The 21,454-nt window shown below is 43.0% G+C and overlaps 2 protein-coding genes across 7 annotated transcripts; both read right to left on the reverse strand.

Annotated features, from left to right (window-relative positions):
* Window positions 1–1,768: 1,768 nt before the first annotated feature.
* cabp1a (calcium binding protein 1a) lies at window positions 1,769–12,404 on the reverse strand. Of its 3 annotated transcripts, none has more exons than XM_085787433.1 (7): window positions 11,501–12,404; window positions 5,053–5,083; window positions 4,681–4,824; window positions 4,480–4,589; window positions 4,323–4,397; window positions 4,164–4,236; window positions 1,769–2,901 (listed from the first exon to the last, which is right to left on the reverse strand). In XM_085787433.1, the coding sequence occupies exons 1-7, from the start codon at window positions 12,269–12,271 to the stop codon at window positions 2,876–2,878; spliced, it is 1,230 nt and encodes a 409-aa protein (XP_085643559.1). In that variant the 5' UTR covers window positions 12,272–12,404; the 3' UTR covers window positions 1,769–2,875. The 3 variants fall into 3 exon arrangements, with proteins under 3 accessions (XP_085643559.1, XP_085643560.1, XP_085643561.1); XM_085787434.1 differs by lacking the exon at window positions 11,501–12,404 and adding an exon at window positions 8,618–8,880; XM_085787435.1 differs by lacking the exon at window positions 11,501–12,404 and adding an exon at window positions 5,221–5,451.
* A 1,938-nt stretch (window positions 12,405–14,342) lies between these two features.
* asphd2 (aspartate beta-hydroxylase domain containing 2) lies at window positions 14,343–20,198 on the reverse strand. Of its 4 annotated transcripts, XM_085787439.1 has the most exons (5): window positions 19,851–19,874; window positions 19,160–19,265; window positions 17,411–18,622; window positions 16,845–16,958; window positions 14,343–16,572 (listed from the first exon to the last, which is right to left on the reverse strand). In XM_085787439.1, the coding sequence occupies exons 3-5, from the start codon at window positions 18,273–18,275 to the stop codon at window positions 16,442–16,444; spliced, it is 1,110 nt and encodes a 369-aa protein (XP_085643565.1). In that variant the 5' UTR covers window positions 18,276–18,622; window positions 19,160–19,265; window positions 19,851–19,874; the 3' UTR covers window positions 14,343–16,441. The 4 variants fall into 4 exon arrangements, with proteins under 4 accessions (XP_085643565.1, XP_085643563.1, XP_085643566.1 ...); XM_085787437.1 differs by lacking the exon at window positions 19,160–19,265 and having other exon boundaries at window positions 19,851–20,198; XM_085787440.1 differs by lacking the exon at window positions 19,160–19,265 and having other exon boundaries at window positions 19,855–20,158.
* Between the last annotated feature and the right edge of the window lie 1,256 nt (window positions 20,199–21,454).

The following is a 21,454-nucleotide window of genomic DNA, read 5'->3' on the forward strand; positions in this document are numbered from 1 at the left end:
GGCCGCTCGTTAAGATGTTTTTAAACACAGCCCCACACAGACACATGATAAACCAGACTGACAGAGGATGTCCACGCACAAACACAGGCATCACACTCACAGACAGACACACACAGACACTCACACACAGTCACACATGCACGCATACACAAACAGACAAACAGACAAACACAACACTGTTCCACAGAGTAAAATGTAAGCATGGTAGTCGCCATGGTAACTTCTGAGGGCAGGCTGCCACACAGGTGTAATCAATCAAATCATTCGGGAGGGAGGAGTTCTGTGGCGCTTATCAACAGTTTTACTTTCTGCACATGTACACGCAGACAGAGAGACCGTCAGACTCACACACCCAGACACACCCAGACACACACACACACACACACAGGTTTGCAGCTCAAATTCATCAGCCTCTCAATGATTTTATACTTTTGATGTAAACATCTCCAACAATTTATATTTTTCTCATGAATTTAAGTTCAGACGTTTAACCTTTCCACCTCTATAAATACCGGTAGTAGTACAATTACAGGTGGAGCCTAGGACATAGGATGCAGCTTTTAACATGTGTCCTATCTATCTATCTATCTATCTATCTATCTATCTATCTATCTATCTATCTATCTATCTATCTATCTATCTATCTATCTATCTATCTATCTATCTATCTATCTATCTATCTATTGTGGTGTATAATAAACTCCTTTTTACCATCTACAAAGAAGACGTGTCAGAGTGGTCATCTTTTCATCAGCATCGACATCAAAATATACCACACTATCTATCTATCTATCTATCTATCTATCTATCTATCTATCTATCTATCTATCTATCTATCTATCTATCTATCTATCTATCTATCTATCTATCTATCTATCTATCTATCTCTTTTTTCAAACCCTTTGTCTCTTTTTTCTCTCTTTTTCTTTCTTTCTTTTACTCCTTTATTTGTATTTTACAAAACTTCTTTCTATCTTTCCCTCTCTATCCATCCATCTACCCCTGTCTATCTATCATCCCCCTCTCTCTTTTTCTTCTTTCTTTCTTTCTTTCTTCTACCCCATTTCTTTTAACTTCTTTGTTTGTTTCTGTCTTTCTTTCTACTCATTTTCTCTTTCTTTGTTTCTACCCCATTTCTTTCTTTCTTTCTTTCTTTCTTTGTACTGCTCTCTGTATATATCTCTCTTTAATTTATCCACCCCAATTTCTTTCCTTCTTTCTTACTACCCCCCTATCTACCCTTCTCTCTGTGTCTTTTTCTTTCTTTCTGTCCTTTCTGTCCTTTCTTTCTTTCTTTCTTTCTTCAGCTCATTCAGCATTGTTTCAACAATTTCTTCAGCTCATTCAGCATTGCTTTCAGCATTCACACCATTTCCATTCTTGGAAATGTTTTTTCTAGTTTACAATTATTTTCATTTGGTGACTTGCACAGTGGTGGCAGTCTTTCTGCAGGGAACGCGTACTCAGCTGCAGTCCTACCAGAAACATGTATAAATAATAAATATCATGAGGAGGTGTTATCCTCGGGACATTCAGTGTCAGCACACACTGCTGATATTTCCATAACGACATTTGACAGGAGACATAGACACACAGTGAAGATCAAGAGGTAGTTTCAAACTTGAGGTCCACAACAAAACACGCAGTTGTCACTGTGTTTGAGTATGTACAGTATATTTTCATTCAGTGTCTCAGTTGCAAACTCAAAATCATTTCAACTGTATTGCTTCAGTATTTTCTTTGACAACTTCTCCACAGGAAAAGGGGGTCAATGTAAACACCTTTTATTTCTCTACAGTTAACTTGGCAAAGTATTTTGTTTACTGTGTTGGACAAAAATGCAAATGTGCATACTGAATTTAATAAATTTCTGTCTTTGGCATGCATAAAAATTGCTTCGACAACACAGATGTGTGGAATCTTACCACAACTACAATCATATAGACAGTGACTTACAGTACAGGTACAACATAATCAATTCCACTGTAAATACAGTTCACACATGTCATTCCAGCTGTATGTTCTCAGATTGGGAATGAAATATGGATTTTCAAAAAAAAGAGAGGAAAGCTTGGACAAACCTGAGAGCACGGAAAGACAGTTCCATTAACACTGCATAGGATTCTGCAAACCCCAGCAGGCTATCATCGGTGAGCACTTTGGGTTTGAGACCTGTGCATCCTTGTAAATAGTGTTAAAACTTCCCTTGGCCTCAGACTGCAGGGAATAACATGTATGAAGTGTATTTCAGAGTTCTCTCTCTCTCATTAGTATCAGAGATCTTGACTTTTATCAGACGAGACTGGCACAGTGAAAAATCACAGATGGTCACACTGTTACAATACAGGTGTGATATTGCCACATGGGTTCCTTGGCGGAGCACCAATGTCACACAAAGGACATTCCACTTACAGTTTTTTAATACAACACATACTGTGTGAAAATGAACTGAAATGTCCAACAGTGCACTGATCTTTTACATTTTTTCTACAAACATTTACCCTCTCATCCCGACTTAGTTGTACATCAATGGCGACATTTTGTCAGACACATATTTTAACCACGTAGAGGATGAGACGAGACACAGCAATCTAACCACACAGGAAGTCATTTAGTGAGAATTAAAGTGCAAAAACATAAGACAATCATCAGCTAGGCTACAGCAAGTTCTGCCTCACTTGAACTGGAGACTGGTTAGGAAGAACACTTATTGATTCAAAGTGTGAGGTGACTCCTTGCTCCAAAACATTCAAGGAGTTTTATTTCCAGTGTCACTCAGATTTGGATGGCTCAGAAGATCTTAGTAGGTCCTCTGTTGTACTTGTGAAAGTGTAGAGGACACAGCTTCACATTCAGGGCCGATCAGTGTATGATCTTAGCGAGACATCATTCGTACAAACTCTGAAAAGAGAAGTGGAGGATGAAAAAATATTGAGTTATGAGTTACATGTGTCTTTTTGCTGTTGCTAAATAGCTTAGTTAGCTTCAATAGCTGTTTAGTCCAGATGAACGACCAATATTTCAGCATCAAACTTCCTTCCATCACTTACAGCTATTGTAAACACTTATATTTCGTTCAGCAGATTAATGGCATTTTTCATCAGAATCGTCCACTTTGTGATACAAGCATGAAAATTTGGCACAAATGTAGCCGATGTCATATCTGGCCCTCTACGTTGTGTTTCTCACGGCCTGCCCTAGGTGGGGTTCGATTCCACAACCTCCCGCACCGGAGGCGACGATGCTAACCTCTTCGCCAAGAGGTTGACAACCACTTGGCAGGTTGGTTAGCACGTCATTTATGGGTGGAGTGAGTGCACATCCGTTACACTCACCCCCGCTGAACTCACTCCACCCAGGGCATCCGGGTCACGGCACCACTGTAGCCGATGTCATATCTGGCCCTCTGCGTTGTGTTTCTCACGGCCTGCCCTAGGTGGGGTTCGATCCCACAACCTCCCGCACCGGAGGCGACGATGCTAACCTCTTCGCCAAGAGGTTGACAACCACTTGGCAGGTTGGTTAGCACGTCTTTTATGGGTGGAGTGAGTGCACATCCGTTACACAAATACTCTCTAAAGGTCACTCTTTTGGTAAAAGGTGGCCACTCAAAAAATGAGATATGGCCACCAAAAACAAGAACTTTCTTTTCCAACTAAGTTATGCTCTGATAAGAAATCTAATAGGTCTATTTAAAAAAAATGTATAGAACCAAAAACTGTGTTTCTGTGTTTCATAGATCATGAGATATTTCAACTAGTTTTCGGCGGCCATCTTGCATGCCATCTTCAATACAACATTTTTCATAGCTGTTGGGCCAAAAACACTTATAATGAAATGTGAAACCAATTAAATACTTTAGACCAAAATTAATTTATTTTGATGTGTTGATATCGGGGAGTGACCCTTAGAGAGAATCTGTGCCACATTTCATGCTTGTATCACCAAGTGAACAATCTCCTCCACTATTTTGAGCAGGCTGCCCTGAAGTAGCATTTATTCTTAGAAGAAACTTCTAAATGCAAAAGAGGCTGAAGCTCTTGGTTAAACTGGTAAATAATCATTAATATTAGGCTAATGTTGGCTATGTAGCAAAAAACAAAAACAAAACAAAACAAAAAAAACCCCCTTCAAATAGCTCTTTTAATGAAGTAGATTGTTACCTTCAAAGTCAACAAGCCCGTCACCATTCAAGTCAACATCTCTCAGGATATCTTCCACTTCCTTTAGACCCACCTGGAAAAAAACAGGTTGGCAGAAGTTAGTGAAACACCACACTCACACAAGAATTGTTTAGAAACTCTTTAATATGCAAATCACACCTGCTGGCCGAGCAGCTTTCTCATTGCGTCTCGGAGCTCACATGTGCTTATTGCACCATCTCCATTTGTGTCAAACTGGTAAGGAAAAGCAGAAGGTACATGTAAGTATCAATGCAACCCAACACAAACATCAGAATCTGCATTCAAACACCCGTACCTCTCTAAAAGCGTCTCTCAACTCTTTTATCCCAATCATGTCTGCAGTTTCAGCCAGGAGTTTTGGGCCCATCAACTCCACAAAATCCTCAAAATCCACATGACCTCCCACTTAAAAAAAGAGATAGTGTTATAGAATTTTAATCCACGGGAATTACAAGGAAGAGTTAACATAAAATACAAAAGGCAGTTGAGCCCTTACAGTTCATGTTTATCTGCTGGCTTAGTTCAATCAGCTCCATTTCAGTGGGCATGTATCCCATAGTTCTCATACAGTTCCCTAGGTCTTTACAGCTGATGAAACCGTCCTTGTCCTTGTCAAACTCTTTAAAAGCATCACGCAACTCTGATGAGAAATAACAAAGAACATAGTCACATATTAATTTTTACACATTTAAATACAAATGTGGGCAACACAAATGAAAGCTCATCTTCCTCTCCATTTGATTTCATTTTTGTTTGTGTTTGTAAAGTGCTGGACAAATTTGTATTGTTTGATCAATTACAATACATTTTTCTTTGACTGCTTAACTTCAGTAAAGAAAGAGACAACAATAAAGAAAGATGAACTTACCGTCCATTTCTTCTGGCCGCAGCTCTCTGTCCTATTACAAAACAACATTTAAGCATGGGTCAAAAATCAGAAAACACGAAAAAGCAGTCATCATAGTCGCATATCATATATCATAAATCGTAACAAACACATTCATCTATGTAGGAGGTACCTGCAAACATACTGTACCTCTGACAACGCTGTGAGCCCAGTGATAACCAAACCTAAATCAGCAACCTTTTCCATAACAATCCTCAGCCGTTCTGTGAACCTCAACTCACGGACGCCCAAAGGTAAAAGAAGATGTGAACAGTGGGCTGGAGCTATCTCGCATCATGATGACAAAAACTCCAAGTATAAATAGGCTGATTCCTATCAAGCATGACTTGGAGCGGTAACCTCCAAGTTCACAGAAGAATGCGACTGGTCTATTTTTTTCAGAGCTTGCTCACAATGAACACAACCTTTAAAGGGCAGAGAGAGAGGCAGACATATCCCAGAACCCTCAGGGGTTAACAGCAGGAGCAGTAAGAAGTCTAAACACAACAGTGAGTGCTGACGTCAGGCCCCAAGAACTGTCTGACCGGAACCAGCCAGATAGAAAACACAGGAGGCACATTGGACCTGTCAGTCCGACATGCATACATGCACAGCATCTTCAGCGCTTCCATCATTCACCACTGTCAGTTCACCATCCATCGTCTCACACTGGCATGTTCTACGCCTTATCGCTTTACCTATAACATCTCTATTAGAACGCTCTTTTTATGAAGCTGTGACATTTTTCTTATTCACCTTATGGACAGTTAGGTGAGAGGACCGATAGCACTCACTCTCACTTCTATCTGTCTGTTCAGTATGTACAGTGCAGCCAGCAGCTGGTTAGTGTAGCATGGCATACACATTGTAACCAAGAGGAAGCAGCTAGACTTCGGACTGACCTGTCTACATACAGTATTTACCATTCATACGTGGTATTGATCTTCTCATCAAGAAGGCGATTAAGTGTAGGGTTCTTAAAAGTGTACAAATACTTGTTATTTCCATTATTTTTTGTGACACACTTTTTACCGTGCACCCAAGCCTGTCTGTGTTAATCTTTTGGAGTTGTGCGGATGTTTCTCACATTTCTTTGCAACCCTTTGCAAAGCCTCACGTTTTTTTTTCTTTTTCTCTTTTTTGAGTTTACTTGAACTTAATTTATCTGTATCAGTTTTTTTTTCTTTCCATTTATTTATCTATTTAGTGTTGTTATGATTACTACTACTATTATTTTTTACTATCATCATCTTCCCTCATCTGTATTTCTTTTCTTTTTTACTTAATTTTAATTTTGTTATTTCTCTACCTTGCACAAGGTATGTGATTAGTATTTCTTTACTGTGTTTCAATTATTTGTTAGGTCAAGGTGAGGTCATGTTATAAGCCTTTCGAGTTTCAGACCTCACCTGCACATTTTTCTTTTCGTAGCTTTCTCACTAGTAAGAGAGATAAATAAATGTTTTGTTCTATTTTATATGTGCAAATTAATAAAATCTAAAAAAAAAAGGTTAAAAAACCCTTAAAGGGATAGTTCAACATTTTGGCAAATTGGCCCATTGCCATAATTGCTATAGTCATAGCAGTAGGTTCGTTACCTTTAATTGTAGGTGTAAGCTATTTTTAGAACAGCGGAGCGCAGCAGCTGGCTGCTCAGAGCTACGCTATGGAGGCTAACGGAATTTCTTGGTTTCCCTCATTAAACTCATCAAATACAAAATCCCCAAACTCCACAGCGCTTTTGTAGACAAGTTGTGACCTGCACAACCACCACGCTATGAGATAATGACGGAACGATACGAAACGGAGCCGTTTTCGAGGTAAATTCATACAAAACCGCTGATGCGCGTTGCGTTCAGGGACAGTTTTTCAGCAAGCAGTCTCCGTATTTACCCAGTATTTACCTCGAAAACGGCTCCGTTTCGTATCGTTCCGTCATTATCTCATAGCGTGGTGGTTGTGCAGGTCACAACTTGTCTACAAAAGCGCTGTGGAGTTTTGGGATGGTGAATTTGATGAGTTTAATGAGGGAAACCAAGAAATTCCGTTAGCCTCCATAGCGTAGCTCTGAGCAGCCAGCTGCTGCGCTCCGCCGTACTGAAAATAGCTTACACCTACAATTAAAGGTAATGAACCTACTGCTATGACTATAGCGATTATGGCAATGGGCCAATTTGCCAAAATGTTGAACTATCCCTTTAACTATACCTTAAAAGTCAGAGGCCACTGATCTAATGTGAGTAACAAATGAATGTTGTTGCATCCATGTGCTCAGCATGTACATGTTTACAGTTCTCATGCACTCTTGTAGCACTACAACCATTTCCCAAACCTGTGTGTTCCCCACCGGCAGATGGCAGGAGAACAGTCAAAAGCAGCAAAAGTGAGAAACAGTAAGAAAATCAGGGTCTTTACAAGAGTTGTTACTGTAGCATGTTTGATAATAACAGATACCTTGTTCAGGTAGCTTTACTGACATGAATAGAGACAGAGGTGGATAAAAAAGGATGTTTGTTCAGACTTACGTACAGCCTGCCTGCACTTCGCCATGCCTGTACTCAGGAAGACACAGGTTTGTCCCAGTATGTTGCTCACGAGAACGCAGTTTTGCGTCATGGAAACAATGGACTCCTGATAAGGCACAAGATACCCTGCCTGGCCCATCTCCTGGCAGGACAGCACCCCCCTCAGTCTCCTCTCAGCATCCTGGAGCATCTTCCCAGAGGAGTGCAGAGACACACATACGTACAGAGCTTCAGTCAGATCAGAGTGGAATAAAGGTACAAACTGAGAGGATGTGTGACACTCTGTGTAGAGTCTGGATAAAGATAAGCTGTAAAAATAAACACTAGATCGAATGGAAAACTATGAAAATATGAAAACAAGGCAGCAGTTGAAATACATCAATAAAGCACCGTGTTGCCAACTTTCCACTCACTGTTCATAACTGTTTATGTGCCATGTTGTACAGACTGGCACCTAACACCTATACACTGTCACTGGTACAGTAAACATACTCAGAAGCCCAGAGACGGCGAGCTACAGCACCGCTGTTACACACAAAAACATTATTCTGTGAACACATTAGGACACAATTTCTTTCACTCAGAGCCTTTTGGAAAATAGTGCCTGTTGCACTCCAAAGATTTGAAACCATTCATCTAACGCAAGGCCAACAAATGCACACAAGAGACATTTACAAGCAGTGCATCAGCAGAGCGAGCTTCAATAACTTTCATTACAAAACACCTACAATAAAACTCCATAATTTAAGCCTAAAATGAATCGACTGTGGTATACATAACACATGCCGACTCAGACTGTCAAAATACACTAAATGTTTTCAATCCTCTTTAGAGTTTTTAAATTCTATTTGTATTTTGTATGGACATTAAACAATATCCATAAAACTATATGCAAAACATTTACACAAAATTTCTAGGGCAACAAACTATGCTGTCAATTTTTATTTACCAGTATTAAATGCATGACAAAATCCACTAAAAAGGGAAGGTGTAAGAGTGTAGCACACTGAAAGCAGTCTTACCGTTCTCACAGGCCAGTGTACGCAGTTTCCCATACCAAAAGAGAAAAAAGACACTAAGAAGGACCATGAGGACTTTGTCTCCTTTAAGCTCGCAGTTTGGGTTTTGAGAGTGTAAACTCTTTCTGCAAGACCCATGAAGCCTGGGGTGCTAACCTACAGCTGATTGAAAAAGCAACAACAAAAAACAACCAACAACTACTGTATGAGCTGCACTGTACTGCACTGTCTGGAGGAAATGAAAGTAGCAAAGTAGAGTCAGTGATGCAGTGAGAGAGAGAGAGAGGAGACAAGAAATAACAGTGAGGGTGAGAAACTAAATGAGAGAGAGAAGTGGACTGAGGAGGGAAAGAGGAGTATGCCTATTAAAGGAAAAGAGGGTGCGTGTCTGGGAGAGATTTCAGCAGACTTGTCACACTGACCAAACTGTTGCAGTTATTCTGTGGACAACGCAGAAAGTTCAACAGAGGCATGGGCAAGAGTAAACAAGAGAGATGTGGTGAGCTGTGTCAGCTCTCCCACAGGAAGCTGCACCTGACAAGTCACTTTTTATTTCAGGGTCACACACACACACACACACACACACACACACACACACACACACACACACACACACACACACACACACACACACACACACACACACACACACACACACACACACACACACATACACACACTGCAACATGTTTGCTGTTTCTGTGCTATTAAAATCTGTGCAAGTCAAGTTAGCAGGAACATGCTGTGTTTAATGACCTATTTCCAGTCTTGCTGTTCTCCTCACCTGCACTCTCACTCTCAAGTGCGAGACTCATTTGTCAATTTGCAATCTTGAGATTACAGTGCAATGCAATATTGTACTTTATGTTTCTTGTTTTTCTTGGTTTACATGCCCCCACCCACACACAATACATCATGCATAATGACAAACTGAACAATAAACTCCAGTAGGCTACTCTTACAAGATGTAATAACTGACTGATCCAGATTTTCAACACAACAAGATGCCTCTTTAATTTTGATTCAGTATAGAATACAATAGCTTCTCCTTATATTATGTAGCATTTTGTAATTTCACTGATTTTCGAGGGGTCCCTTAAAAATACAATATGTTGAGATGTAGAGATGTATAGGCAGATTGAGATCCGGTTAGTAGGTTTCTAAAGAAACGTTCTTTCAATCTCATCAGGTCACATCCAAGCATATTATTATTATTATCATTAGGTCTAATGTGAATGATCAATGTAGCCCCATGATATAGAAAAACCTGTGAGTTTCACACAAACCGGTCACATTTAATTCACAAATTATGCTAGAAGAGGGAAAATACATACAAACAATAAAGAAAACAAACACACACATGCAAACACACTCACACATCATCCTGTGCCCTCTGCAGACGAAGACAAGGTCATTGTGACCGCAGCCACATGGCACCAACCACATGGCACCAACCACAAGCACACAAAGACCGTGAGAAGCAGTTATATGTACATCTGAAGGAAACAACAGACTAGCGTTATCTAGTATGTGCCACTATCGTTGTCTGTTTGCATGCATTTCCATTTTCAAAACACTACCTGTAGTCGAAGCAGTGAAACTGTTTACTTTGAGGTGCATTGTTCAGACAAAATGCCAAAGGCACTGTGTGAATTTCCAAAAAACATGCGTTACATTTCTGCATGTCACTGAACTCCTCTCCATCTATCTGTCTCATCAAAGACCTTTTTCAGGTCACACTAATGTTTTCCCAGAGCTGCTCGCACACTGACTCACAGGTTATTTGTAGAAAAGGCTTTCATACTATAAGTACTAGGAGATTTTTCCCTTGAAGCTATCTCTCCCATGTGGAGCCCATTTTACAGCAGAGAGCACCCCAGATCTGGAGACTGGAACATACGTAAATCACCTCCTGAAACATGAACAGATTAAAATGCGAACACCATACAAGGAAGCAAATAAACTCTGACTTCTGTGGAAGAGACTGGAGAAATGCCCCCAGTAAACAACTTATCAGCAGGATTTACAGCAGCAAGATGGAGCTTTGTGGATGTAAAAACTAAATCAGGTTGCAGACATACCAAGCCACATCACAGATAAGAATCTAAGTGTATTAAGTTAACTTGCTTCTTCTGTATAAATAGATCTGTGGCTCAAAATAGAGCCCACACCACCAACCGGAACATCAAAGTGATTTCCTTCTCACACAACACAACAATCACTGCAGTGTCCCTGTTTCAATGATGCACACAAATAGCTACATTTAAAGACATATTATATACTTTTTTACATTTTGTCTTTGACCAAACACACATTAGCACATCAGATATCTCAACCTCTCTGAGCATTTTATCTGCCCCATATCACATCCACTTCAATAAGGAAGCGCTGCCTGACTGAGGTCTGTAGGAGGTAGGTAGCACTGTATTTACAAATTACATAAGAAATGAATGTGTAGAAGGAGCTCTTCCTCTCTATACTTGGTCCAGTAGTGTTTGCAGGCTGCATCACAGAGAACATTAGCTTATTGATTGGAAATAGGACGTCATTGGACCCAGAGGCCACGTTCACCACTTCTGTAGAAATACAGACAATATTTCAGGATAGTGCTGCAGGGAAAGATTCAATAAATTTAATGCATTTGATCTTTTTTTTTCTTTAAGTCTGCAGTACTACCCTCTGTTACTCTAAGATTTACATCAAACTCCACTGACTTTTCACATAAACTGGGATTTGGGTTTGGTGGATCACTGTCACAGCTTGTCAGCGGTCACCACATCTTCACACCCCTCAAATCAGTGTGACCAGCAGCAGTTAGGGCTGATTGAGTTGATTCAGATAAAACTGTCAAACACGTACAGTATTTCCTACAGTTCAGGGCCTTACCTGCCCAAAGAGTGAATTAAGGATGGTGCGTAAGTTGATATCTGATGCAGAGGAAGCGGCGCTGGACCTCCGGGAGCGACGAGAGGACCTGCTGGACAGCGGGACCAGGGAGCACGAAGACGGGGAGGGACTGCTGACATGACCGCCCCCCCTGGGCCCCCTCGGTCCACACAGCGGAGCCCTGTCGTCGTTGCTGTCGGACAGGGAGGGCACCCTGGGGACCGGCCGGGGGGTGTGAGTGTGACAGCGGCGGCGGTGCTCGGGTTCCGGCGGTGCGCCTGGCGCCGGCGGACGGTCCTGGTCCTGGTCCTGTCGGTGGTGCTTCCTGCGGTGGTGGTGCCGGTGCGTGGGTTTGGATGACCTGCAGTGTTCCCTCACACCTCGGCCGCCCTCACCGTTAGGCTGCGGCGGCTCAGGGACTTGGCTGTGAGGGACATGTGACTTGCACTTGTCCCGAGTGGCTGCATTGGTACTACTGTCCTGGCTGAGGAGGGAGGGGTGGCACAGGGGTCTCCGCGCGCTGATGTCGCACTCGGCCGACCAGAAGGACTCCTCGGCTTTGCTGCTGCTGCTCTGAAGTGTTGCGGCAAGACGGTGGTGGTGCTGGTGCTGGTGCTGGTGTTGGTGCTGGTGCTGATGCTGATGGTGATGCTGACTTCTCCGGCTCTCTGCGGTGGTTCGTTCGGGGAGGTGTGTCGGTCTCCTCGCCGCCGCGGAGGACGATTTCAACAAGGAGGTCGTGGATTCAGATTTAGTGAAGGAGGAGCTCATAGCTGCGGATCTGGTCTGGTCTGTCTCGGCGGGCTGCTTCTCGACATCATTTGCCGCTTTCTCTCCATTGTTGTCTGCCCATATTCTTCCAGCCTGTGGTAAGTTGGGCTACATTTCACCACCTGGCTGATGTGCGGCAGCGCAGGAGGAGCGCACACGTCGCTGCAGAGCGCGTCACCTTTTCATTGATGTGGATGCTTGTCTCTGGCATCGTGGCAGTGACGTGGGTGGAGACGGTAGTAAGGTATAGGGCTGCCAGTGGTCGGCAAACTTTCTCATGACCAACGCAAACACATGAACATCAAGAAGCCCTGTGAAATGAAATGATGCCCCATAAAGAACTCAGATATGGACTGAGATGTCATGTTATAGAAATATGTTGATAATTCTTAAGGATCTGTATACAATCCGTGTCGATGCAATACCTGAAATGTTGTCAACAAAGAGTTAATGCCCCTCTAAATCTATACCAGGCTATTGTAGTTTGTGTGACCAGAGAAACTGTGTAATATTCATACTGTTTGTATTGGACAAGTCTTCATCCTATGAGACATTAAAACATCCCCAAATCACGTCAATCCAACTGGTGTCATGTGTCTCAGTGCATTTAATCTCTTATCATGCCTTTAAAAAGAAATTAAAATTATATAAACAATTTTGTATGGGGCCCTTAGCAATCCATCCGCCACACATCAATGTCCCATTACTGCTATAGCTCATAAGAGAGACACAACATGCTACATTTGTACTTATATGTGCCTGATTATTGTCTAAAACTCTATGAATTAGTGATGTCAACATGTAGCTCATGTGCTAATCCTTATGAGCTCTATTTGTTTCTCCCTCCCACGCTGCTACAGTGTTCTGCCTCTTCAGACACACCTAGACTGTTACTCACCTGTCTGCATACAAAGCTGTGATGTAACAACAATTGCTATATAGTCTACTTAGGGTTGTGACACTGTAACTAAACGACTGTGTCCACAAAACATGCAACCTTCACATGTGCCTCCATCCTTCAGAGGCACAGATGTGGACAGGAATCCACAACTCTGAGTGAAAGGAGATGGCTGGGTTTGAATCCCCGTCCTCAACTGGGCTCGCAATATCATTCAAAAAGTCCTGCACAGGGACTCATTTGTTGTGCTTACCTTTCTTGTTTATTTGTCCTAAACAGCCAACAGCGTATATCACTGCTGTTATATTAGTAAATTATAATTTTAAGGGTCTCGGGCATGTAATGTCTACTCATGTTCTTATGTTTCTCCTCCCTCCAACCCTCCCAGATCCCCAATTCTTCTCACCATCTTCCTTTTCTCCCAGTGTATGGGACTTATACATGATTAATTGATATGGATGAATATATAAAATATGAAGCCCTAAGATTAAGGGGGTCATTTCTTTAAAGCCTGCTGATGTCATCAGCGTCAAACTACCCATTCATCTGCATCATAGGGGAGGAGACCACTGATGGAATGTGGAGTCAGAAATATTTTTGTCAAACATGATTTGTTTCACCACTTCAATCATTTCTTTTTAGATGTGAATCTAAAATGTGAAGAATGTGAAGTCTGAAAATACATTTGTTTAATTTTGAATAATTCAGGGTATTTTTATTGGGGGGGACAAATCATATTTTTCAGAAATTGGGGGGGGGGCATGTCCCCCCCGCCCCCCCGAGATCTGCACCCATGTGTATGAACCCATGAACTGACAAGTAAGAGCAACACCGATGCTTTTATTTAAAATGGCGTTATTATTGCCTCAGCATTTTGGTGCTGCTGTCTTCATTTCATCTTTCCAGAGGCAATGCAGGTCTCATAGGAAACAACTGCTGTGAGAAAACAGAGCACAGACAACATCATTGCATGCCCACGCCTCCCAGTGCCACTGCTATATAACTGCATCTGGCAGAAAATAGACAACGCAATTTATTTTGTCCCCTTGTTTCATATCGTGAAGTGTAGCTCCAGGGGCGCTGTCTCCTGAAATGACCCATTCATCATATACTGTGATGCGTTCGTCTCTTGTTTCATATCTGTGTGAAAGTGACACTTCTGACAACAACTGGTTAAATAAGATACTCAACCATTTATTAAATTTACAGAAATACTGTTCAAAATCCACACAAGAATGTGTTAAAGGACAAATCCTTAATCCAAATGTAAACAAAATGGTTGCCCCGTCATACACTGAATATGTAAAGCAAGTTGTCGTACTCTAAGGTGGATTAGCAGCACTCTTGATTTGAAACCTAATCATGGACAGCTCAATGTGAGCGCCAGTGTCGTCCCGTGTTGTAAACAGCTCGTCAATGATGATCATACTTTTGTAAACATCAGAATTGAATACATAACTATCTTGAATTGCAATGGACTAGTAAAAGCTGCTGAAGACTGATTTTCACTACCCTTTAGACTGTGCACATATACCCATCAAGTGCTGTTGAAGAAGTAAGGATTGTTGCTTTTTAATAATGGATATGGCGCCGCCAAATTACAGTGTGATAAAATAAAAAAACATCACAGAACAACAGAGATAATACTTCATAAACATTTTACAGAATCTACAAACCGAATCTATCAAAATGATTCTCATGGTTGGCTTTTTGGAGAATGTGCAATCACTTTAGCTGTAAATCAAGACAACACAATAGTTATAGCGTTGAAGACAATCATTTCAAATCATCTCAGACTGCTCGGTTTTTGACCTCAACCCTATTTACAGAAATACAAACCTGATATCAAATACAACCAAATTACAAGAGTTTAGTAAATTTACCAAAAACACTTCATGTCCAGCGTTACAGCACGGGTCAGCTCACACTATTTGACCTCAAAATGTGCTTCTCTAACCATGTCTTGTGAAAGCAGGACCAATTTTCGAAGGGGAGCACAATAAACTACCACACCGGCAGGAGTCGTAACAGAGACATTAGCTGCGTCTGTAAACATTCACGTCATGATGGACATTGGACCTCAGTTATCAAACCACATATGGATGAATGGAGTGCCACAGTCTGCAATGCATTGAGTTCATCTATCTAGAAACTAGTTGCCAGTCGAGTCAGAATGCCAGAAAGTCCCAACTCACCAAGCTAAAAGTTTCATTTAAAGAAATGCACCTGTGTCAGTGACTTAATGCGTCTGTTTGAACCTTGGCAGTGGTTCCTTAGCTTTAGCATCACTTGTGCTGTGACTGAACATAAATCAGGATGGATCCTACAATCACTGAAAATGTGTCAACATTTTTCAGCAGGTCATTTGGTCATTCATCGCATCTGAAAACAGTTTGTCATACTTCTGACACCACAAAAGTGGGTGTTTCTGAAAAGAAGAGTGCACAAACCCGCTGATAGTCGTGTCTCAATTAGAATCAAAATGTAAATTTGAAGTTGAGGAACAAAAAAAAAGTCATGATCATATTTCTTAGCCCTTGCAGAAATGTATGTATATGTTACAGCAAGTGTAAAAGAATTAGTAAAATGTGGTAGATGTGTTAAGAGTTCTTGGCCCATGAATGCCTACTCAAGCAAGTGACTCGAACAGGTTGGCTGGGGAACCCATTTCTGCACAACAGCAGGAGGGTGACACATTATTGTTTAGTTTGCCAAGACTCATTTATCACATCTATAGTGTACTTTGCTCTCTATCAGCAATCACCTGATCTGTCTCAGGCACCAACCAAAATAAAACCGTCATGAGCTGATTCTTAGGAGTGATTTTTCTCGCAAAAAGACGGTTCCGGTTAAACACAGTTTTACTAATCAGTCAAATCTGTTATCTTGATTTGAATCCGCAAAACAGTGAAGTGTTTTAAAACAAAGTTATAAACATAACCAAAAATGTCACGGCCATGCTTTTACCACTTATAAACTGGCTGCATCAACAATCAAGCCTGCTGTGTTTTTGAAAATGGAAATAAATACTTTCAAGTGTGGCTGTCTTTTACTGCGCAGGCTGAAACATGGACGTAGCTGATAAAAGAGGCCCAATGTTTAGTCATCTGCTAAGGAGAGTTATGAGAGATACTCTACGAGCTGGAGAATATGTACACACTGAATGTGAGAGCTGGTCTGGAAGCAGAAAAAGAGTTGCTCCCCCACCCAACAGACACGTCCCTAAAGGACATCTGTCTCTCTCTCTCTTGGACATGGTTTCTCACTCACACCTATTTCCCTTCCTTGTCCTCTAAACGGCCCGGAGTGAAAATGTAGTCCAAGGCTTGTCTCTCGGCGGCGGCCACATTCGGGTGCCAGAGGTCCACCATGAAGACCACCCTGGGCCCGTCCTCTGCCCCGCCTACACACACACACACACACACACACACACACACACACACACACACACACACACACACACACACACACAGAAACATAGCAGCAGAAAAAGCAAAATCAAGATCCCCATTTTGCCACGGTCTTGAACTTAAATCCATATCAGACCCATAATAAAAAGCCTCTTCATTTTCCTTAGCGATATGGGATTATACAGTTTTTTTTAGGTCAATCCTCCTTAAAGGAATAAATAGAAAGGGAAAGCAATAAAAAGATTCAATTTTAATCCTTTCTTACCCTCGTGAAAGGCCCTGTGGAGGAAGGAGTCATCAAAAAGCAGACAGCTGCCCTCAGACCAGCACTGTGGCTCTCCACCAACCACCAGCTCGCAGGAAGGCGGCACTCTGAGACCTGAAACAGAAACAACACAAGTCCACTCGCTAAATACAAGGCTTTGTGAAACATTATGTGTTGCTAACCAACCTCCCAGGTGACACGTCCCACACAAAATGTTCTGTTCTTAAAGCATCCTGTATCATTATAGTATATATCGTTTTACAGCATCCTGCCTACACAACAATGGACAGTGCTATTTTTATCGGTCTCCCTGAGTGCAGATGGAAATAGAATCAAAGCCTCAGGTGCAGCGAAAACAACAGAATTTAGCATTTGCCACCAAAATTGCAGCCGTGAGGCTCCATGACATGAGTGGATTCAGGATATCAGTTGAAACGCTACAGCAGCTGATTCACTGGGCTGCTGCTCTGAAATCATCTGCTGCTGAGTGTAGTTCAGCGCCCAGAGAGCCTCACACATCACACGGCTGAATCAGCGCAGCTTCACTCCACACTTCACTCTCTTACCCAGGTGGCAGCGCAGCCGGACATTGGTTGGACCATAATGCTCAGTGATCAAGGCTCCGGGTGTCAGCACGGAGAAGCAGGCGTTGCCAAACACGTTGTTGGCGATGAAGGTGCGCAGCTGTCCCAGCACCCTCCAGGCCCGCGGGCATCTCCTGACGTTGAGGACCAGCGGCGTGCCCTGGTTGACCAGGTAGTAGGTCCACCACTGGCCGCGAGGCGTGCTGTTGACCTTCCAGCCCGGCGGGAGGGAGGAGCCGCTGCGAGCCGGAGGTTGGTGGTAGATGCTCTCAAACTCAGCCAGCAGGGCGGGGAAGCTCTGCTCCAGCAGCTCCACGTCGTGTCTCTGCACCTCCCTGGAGAAGAACGGGGCCGAGGGCAGGTCGGGGAGGAAGAAGACCTCTGGCCGCTGGATGGTGGGTCTGCTGTTAAGGTATCGGCCTTGGTCGCGGACTCCTTTATGAACCCTGCCCATACCTGACCAGGTGTAGCGCTTGGCGTAGTCCTGCAGACTGTGGTAGAGCCTCTGGTTCAGAGATTCCCCGGCGCTGGTGCAGCGGAAACACTCTGATGACTGGCAGAAAGCAAAGCCGTTCTGCTCCTCCAGCATGGAGCCGTGCTTGCCTTTCCCTCGGCCGCGACAGTCTGAGCTCATGAAGCCCCCCACCACCCCTCCGATCCGGCCGGGCCCAGACAGATACCTTCCACGCAGAGGGCTGGAGCCGTGCTCCCGGCCCACTCTGTAACAATACCACATAAACAGCAGCAGCACACACATGGCTATGGCAAAAGCACAGATCTCACACTCCCGTATGGACTGCATCCCTCCGGCCACCATCTCCCTCACACTCTCTAGTGACCACTCCATCTCAGCTCCTTTCTCTGGATTGCTGATTCTGATGGGGGGGGGGTGCTGATGAAAGATGAGCTAACACGTCTTTTCCTGATTTTCCTGATGGTGATTGAAAGTGGCCTTAAACCACACGCAGGGTGTTGGTGAGTCTAGTGTCAAGCAGCTCTTATCGCTGCCTCTAATGTAAACAGTCTGCTGATTTGATCTGACACACTGGCTCTTCAGTCGGAACATTTCAGCGCTCTGCAGCGAGGGAAGGTTTCTCCTTGCATGATGTCTGGCTGTGCGGTATTTGTGCTGCTCCCTCTCTCGTTCTCTCAGACAAATGCAGACAGACACCGCACCTTAGGGTTATCTGTTCCCTGGAAAACAAAGACAGAGGGAGAGAAGAGAAGAGAAGAGAAGAGGGGAATGAGAAAGAAAAGAGGAAGCTGTAATCTGCAGATTGATATTCATGCTCCAAAACTCTGTTTAATGTGAACATGTTGAGTTCATCTGATGCAGGCGTTCTTACACTTTGCTTTGTGTCTGTGAAAGATAAAACCCAGTGCATTCTCATCCTGTATGCACCATATGTAAAACACACCTGCTGAAACTCACCCACACACTGTGGACTTCAAATGCGCGCGCACACACACACACACACACACACACACACACACACACACACACACACACACACACACTTTGAAGACAATTTGAATTTCAGCTTTACACACACACACACACACACACCCTCGCACTGCACTGTGTAAAATCATGAGTCATGGGCGCATCTCTGCATTTTAACACTTGTCTCTCCCTTTTGTATTTTTTTTTTTTTGGCGCACCACGCACACACACGCGCACGCGCTCTAAACAGTGAATTATGTAAACGTAAACAGTGCCGATACACCCACATTTATAATTGGCATTCATAGGTTGCTCAGCGGGAGCTGCATAAATGGATCCTCAGGGGGAGGGAGGGGGCGAGCTGGAGCTGTAGACTGTGTAATCGTATGCTGCCTAAGTGAAAAAAAAAAGAAAGAAAGAAAGAAAAAAAAGAAGACTGGATTACATGAGTATGATTATATAATGATAATGGTCCAGCAGCCAAAACGCGAGGAGTGCAATGCGTCAACTGTGATCAGAAGTCCACGATGCGCTCGAACCAAAAATGGTCGGGTAATCCTGCTCCAATAGATCCTCCCCTACATCCTGTCTGACAGCGTCAAGACGCCCCCACATCCCCCACACACTCCCGCTGCTTCTAGGATGGACTGACCACCAAACCCAACCATGAAGCCATCTACAATACACACACACACACACACACACACACACACACACACACACACACACACACACACACCATGCATTATCCCTTTAAAACTGCACTATTCTCCATGTAATCTGGCCTCCAGAGCTGCCACCACCAAGGGCCGGCGGCTGCCATACAAACTGATGATCACAATGTTGAGAAGCGGTAACGTTCAATAAGCGACGGTGAACAAGCAGATCGCGGTAACCGAGGTGATGGCTCCCTGTCTGTCTGCAGCTACGTGGATGTTGATGGGTGCGTTGACTCGTGCACAGGTTTTGCATCCATACCTACTCAACATTCATGACTGTGGCCAGTGGAGAGAAGAGGCGCACAGGTGTTTCTCCAGGCGAAGCTGCGCATCACTGCAGTGCACACGGTAGTAGACGGATATCACTTGCCAACATTATAGGAAAATACACAAAAGAAGTCCTAACAGGAAGCGACAGCCATCGTTTAAATGTGAGAAGAAGAAGAAAAAACACGAGAGGTGTGGAAGCGACGGCGTGACTGTGTGCCTGCCTGTCTGTGGTGGTCAGCGGCGTCGGACAGGCTTCACATTATATTGTTGTAAATACTCCAGCTCCACCAGGGGAAGCCTCCCTCCCTAGCGCCAAGCGGCCACAGGAACGAGCGACAGCATTTCCGGGTGCACACTTCAAAATAAATATCTCGGTGGGACGCTTTTAAACTACAAACTCCACCTGCAAAAAGCTGAAATACCAGATCTACAAACCTAATCTGGCTCCATCTAAGGCCACAATACAATAACAGCCAGAAAAAATCAGTTTAGTTGTAACAGCTATCCATGAGAGTGGGCCATCAAAACGGTCAATGTCAAACTAGAAGAGGTGACTTTTAGGCCCTGCATAGCTTCAGAATCAAAAATACTTAAAGCAGAAGTAAGCGATCCGGTGGTTTTGGCTAACTTCCTGTCAGCAGATGGAGTTAGCAGGAAAATATTATAGTCTCAAAACAACCCTGCTGATGTCATCAGGCTTATTTAGTGTGACTTCTACAACTGCCCCCCTCAGCCACAGACGACTGGCTGAGTAATGGAGTTAGTGGAGTATTTTGTTTAGTAACTGTGTCACTGGGACAGTGACACACATTTGTTCTGGCGTGTGTCCAGTGCTTTACATTACCTTCACCTTCAGTTTTAGCTGAGATGAAAGCAGGAGCATTTAGACACTCTGGAGACCCCATTGTGAAGCCCCCTCCATCACAACCGCACCCACAAACATTATTAATGTTAATTTATCCAAAAATCCCAAACCATTAATGATTCACTTTCGCATACTATGTGCAATGTTCTGTGTATACAGCCATTGGCAACATCATGTTGTCATATGGACCAATGGGAGACCCCCCTTCCAGCTCGGGCCCAAGGCAATTACCTGCCCTGTCGCAACGAAGAAACCAAAGGGAGATGCCACACCCACCTGCTCACAACTGTCTGCAGAGAATAAAAGCCTTTTAATATCCAGACATGTAAACATCACATTTGTTTTCTATTTGTTTTCACTGTGTTGCAAGATATTGGACAAAACTGAGAAGGTTACAGTGGTAATGTTTCCCTCCCTGTACTGTATATAGGCTCATCTGTGCTGCAACTAAAATGCTGAATTGATTAATTGATGAGACCATTGATGGAAAGTGAGTCTGTTACTAATTTTGATTACTGATACTTTATTGTGGCCATTTTTCAAGATGGCTAAAAGGATTTGACCAGATTTTTAAGTTAATAGTCTACTTTGGCGATTTTGACTAATGCTGGCTCTTTTAACTTTTTTTTTTATTCTTACAATTTTCTCACAATTTATTAACCAAATGATTAATCGTGTCATTAAGAAAATATGGCAGATTAACTGGCAGTGAAAGCAGCAATAATAAA

This window comes from Trachurus japonicus, chromosome 9, assembly GCF_045865225.1.
Source record: "Trachurus japonicus isolate A0001 chromosome 9, Traja_1.0".
Classification (NCBI taxonomy): Eukaryota; Metazoa; Chordata; class Actinopteri; order Carangiformes; family Carangidae; genus Trachurus; species Trachurus japonicus.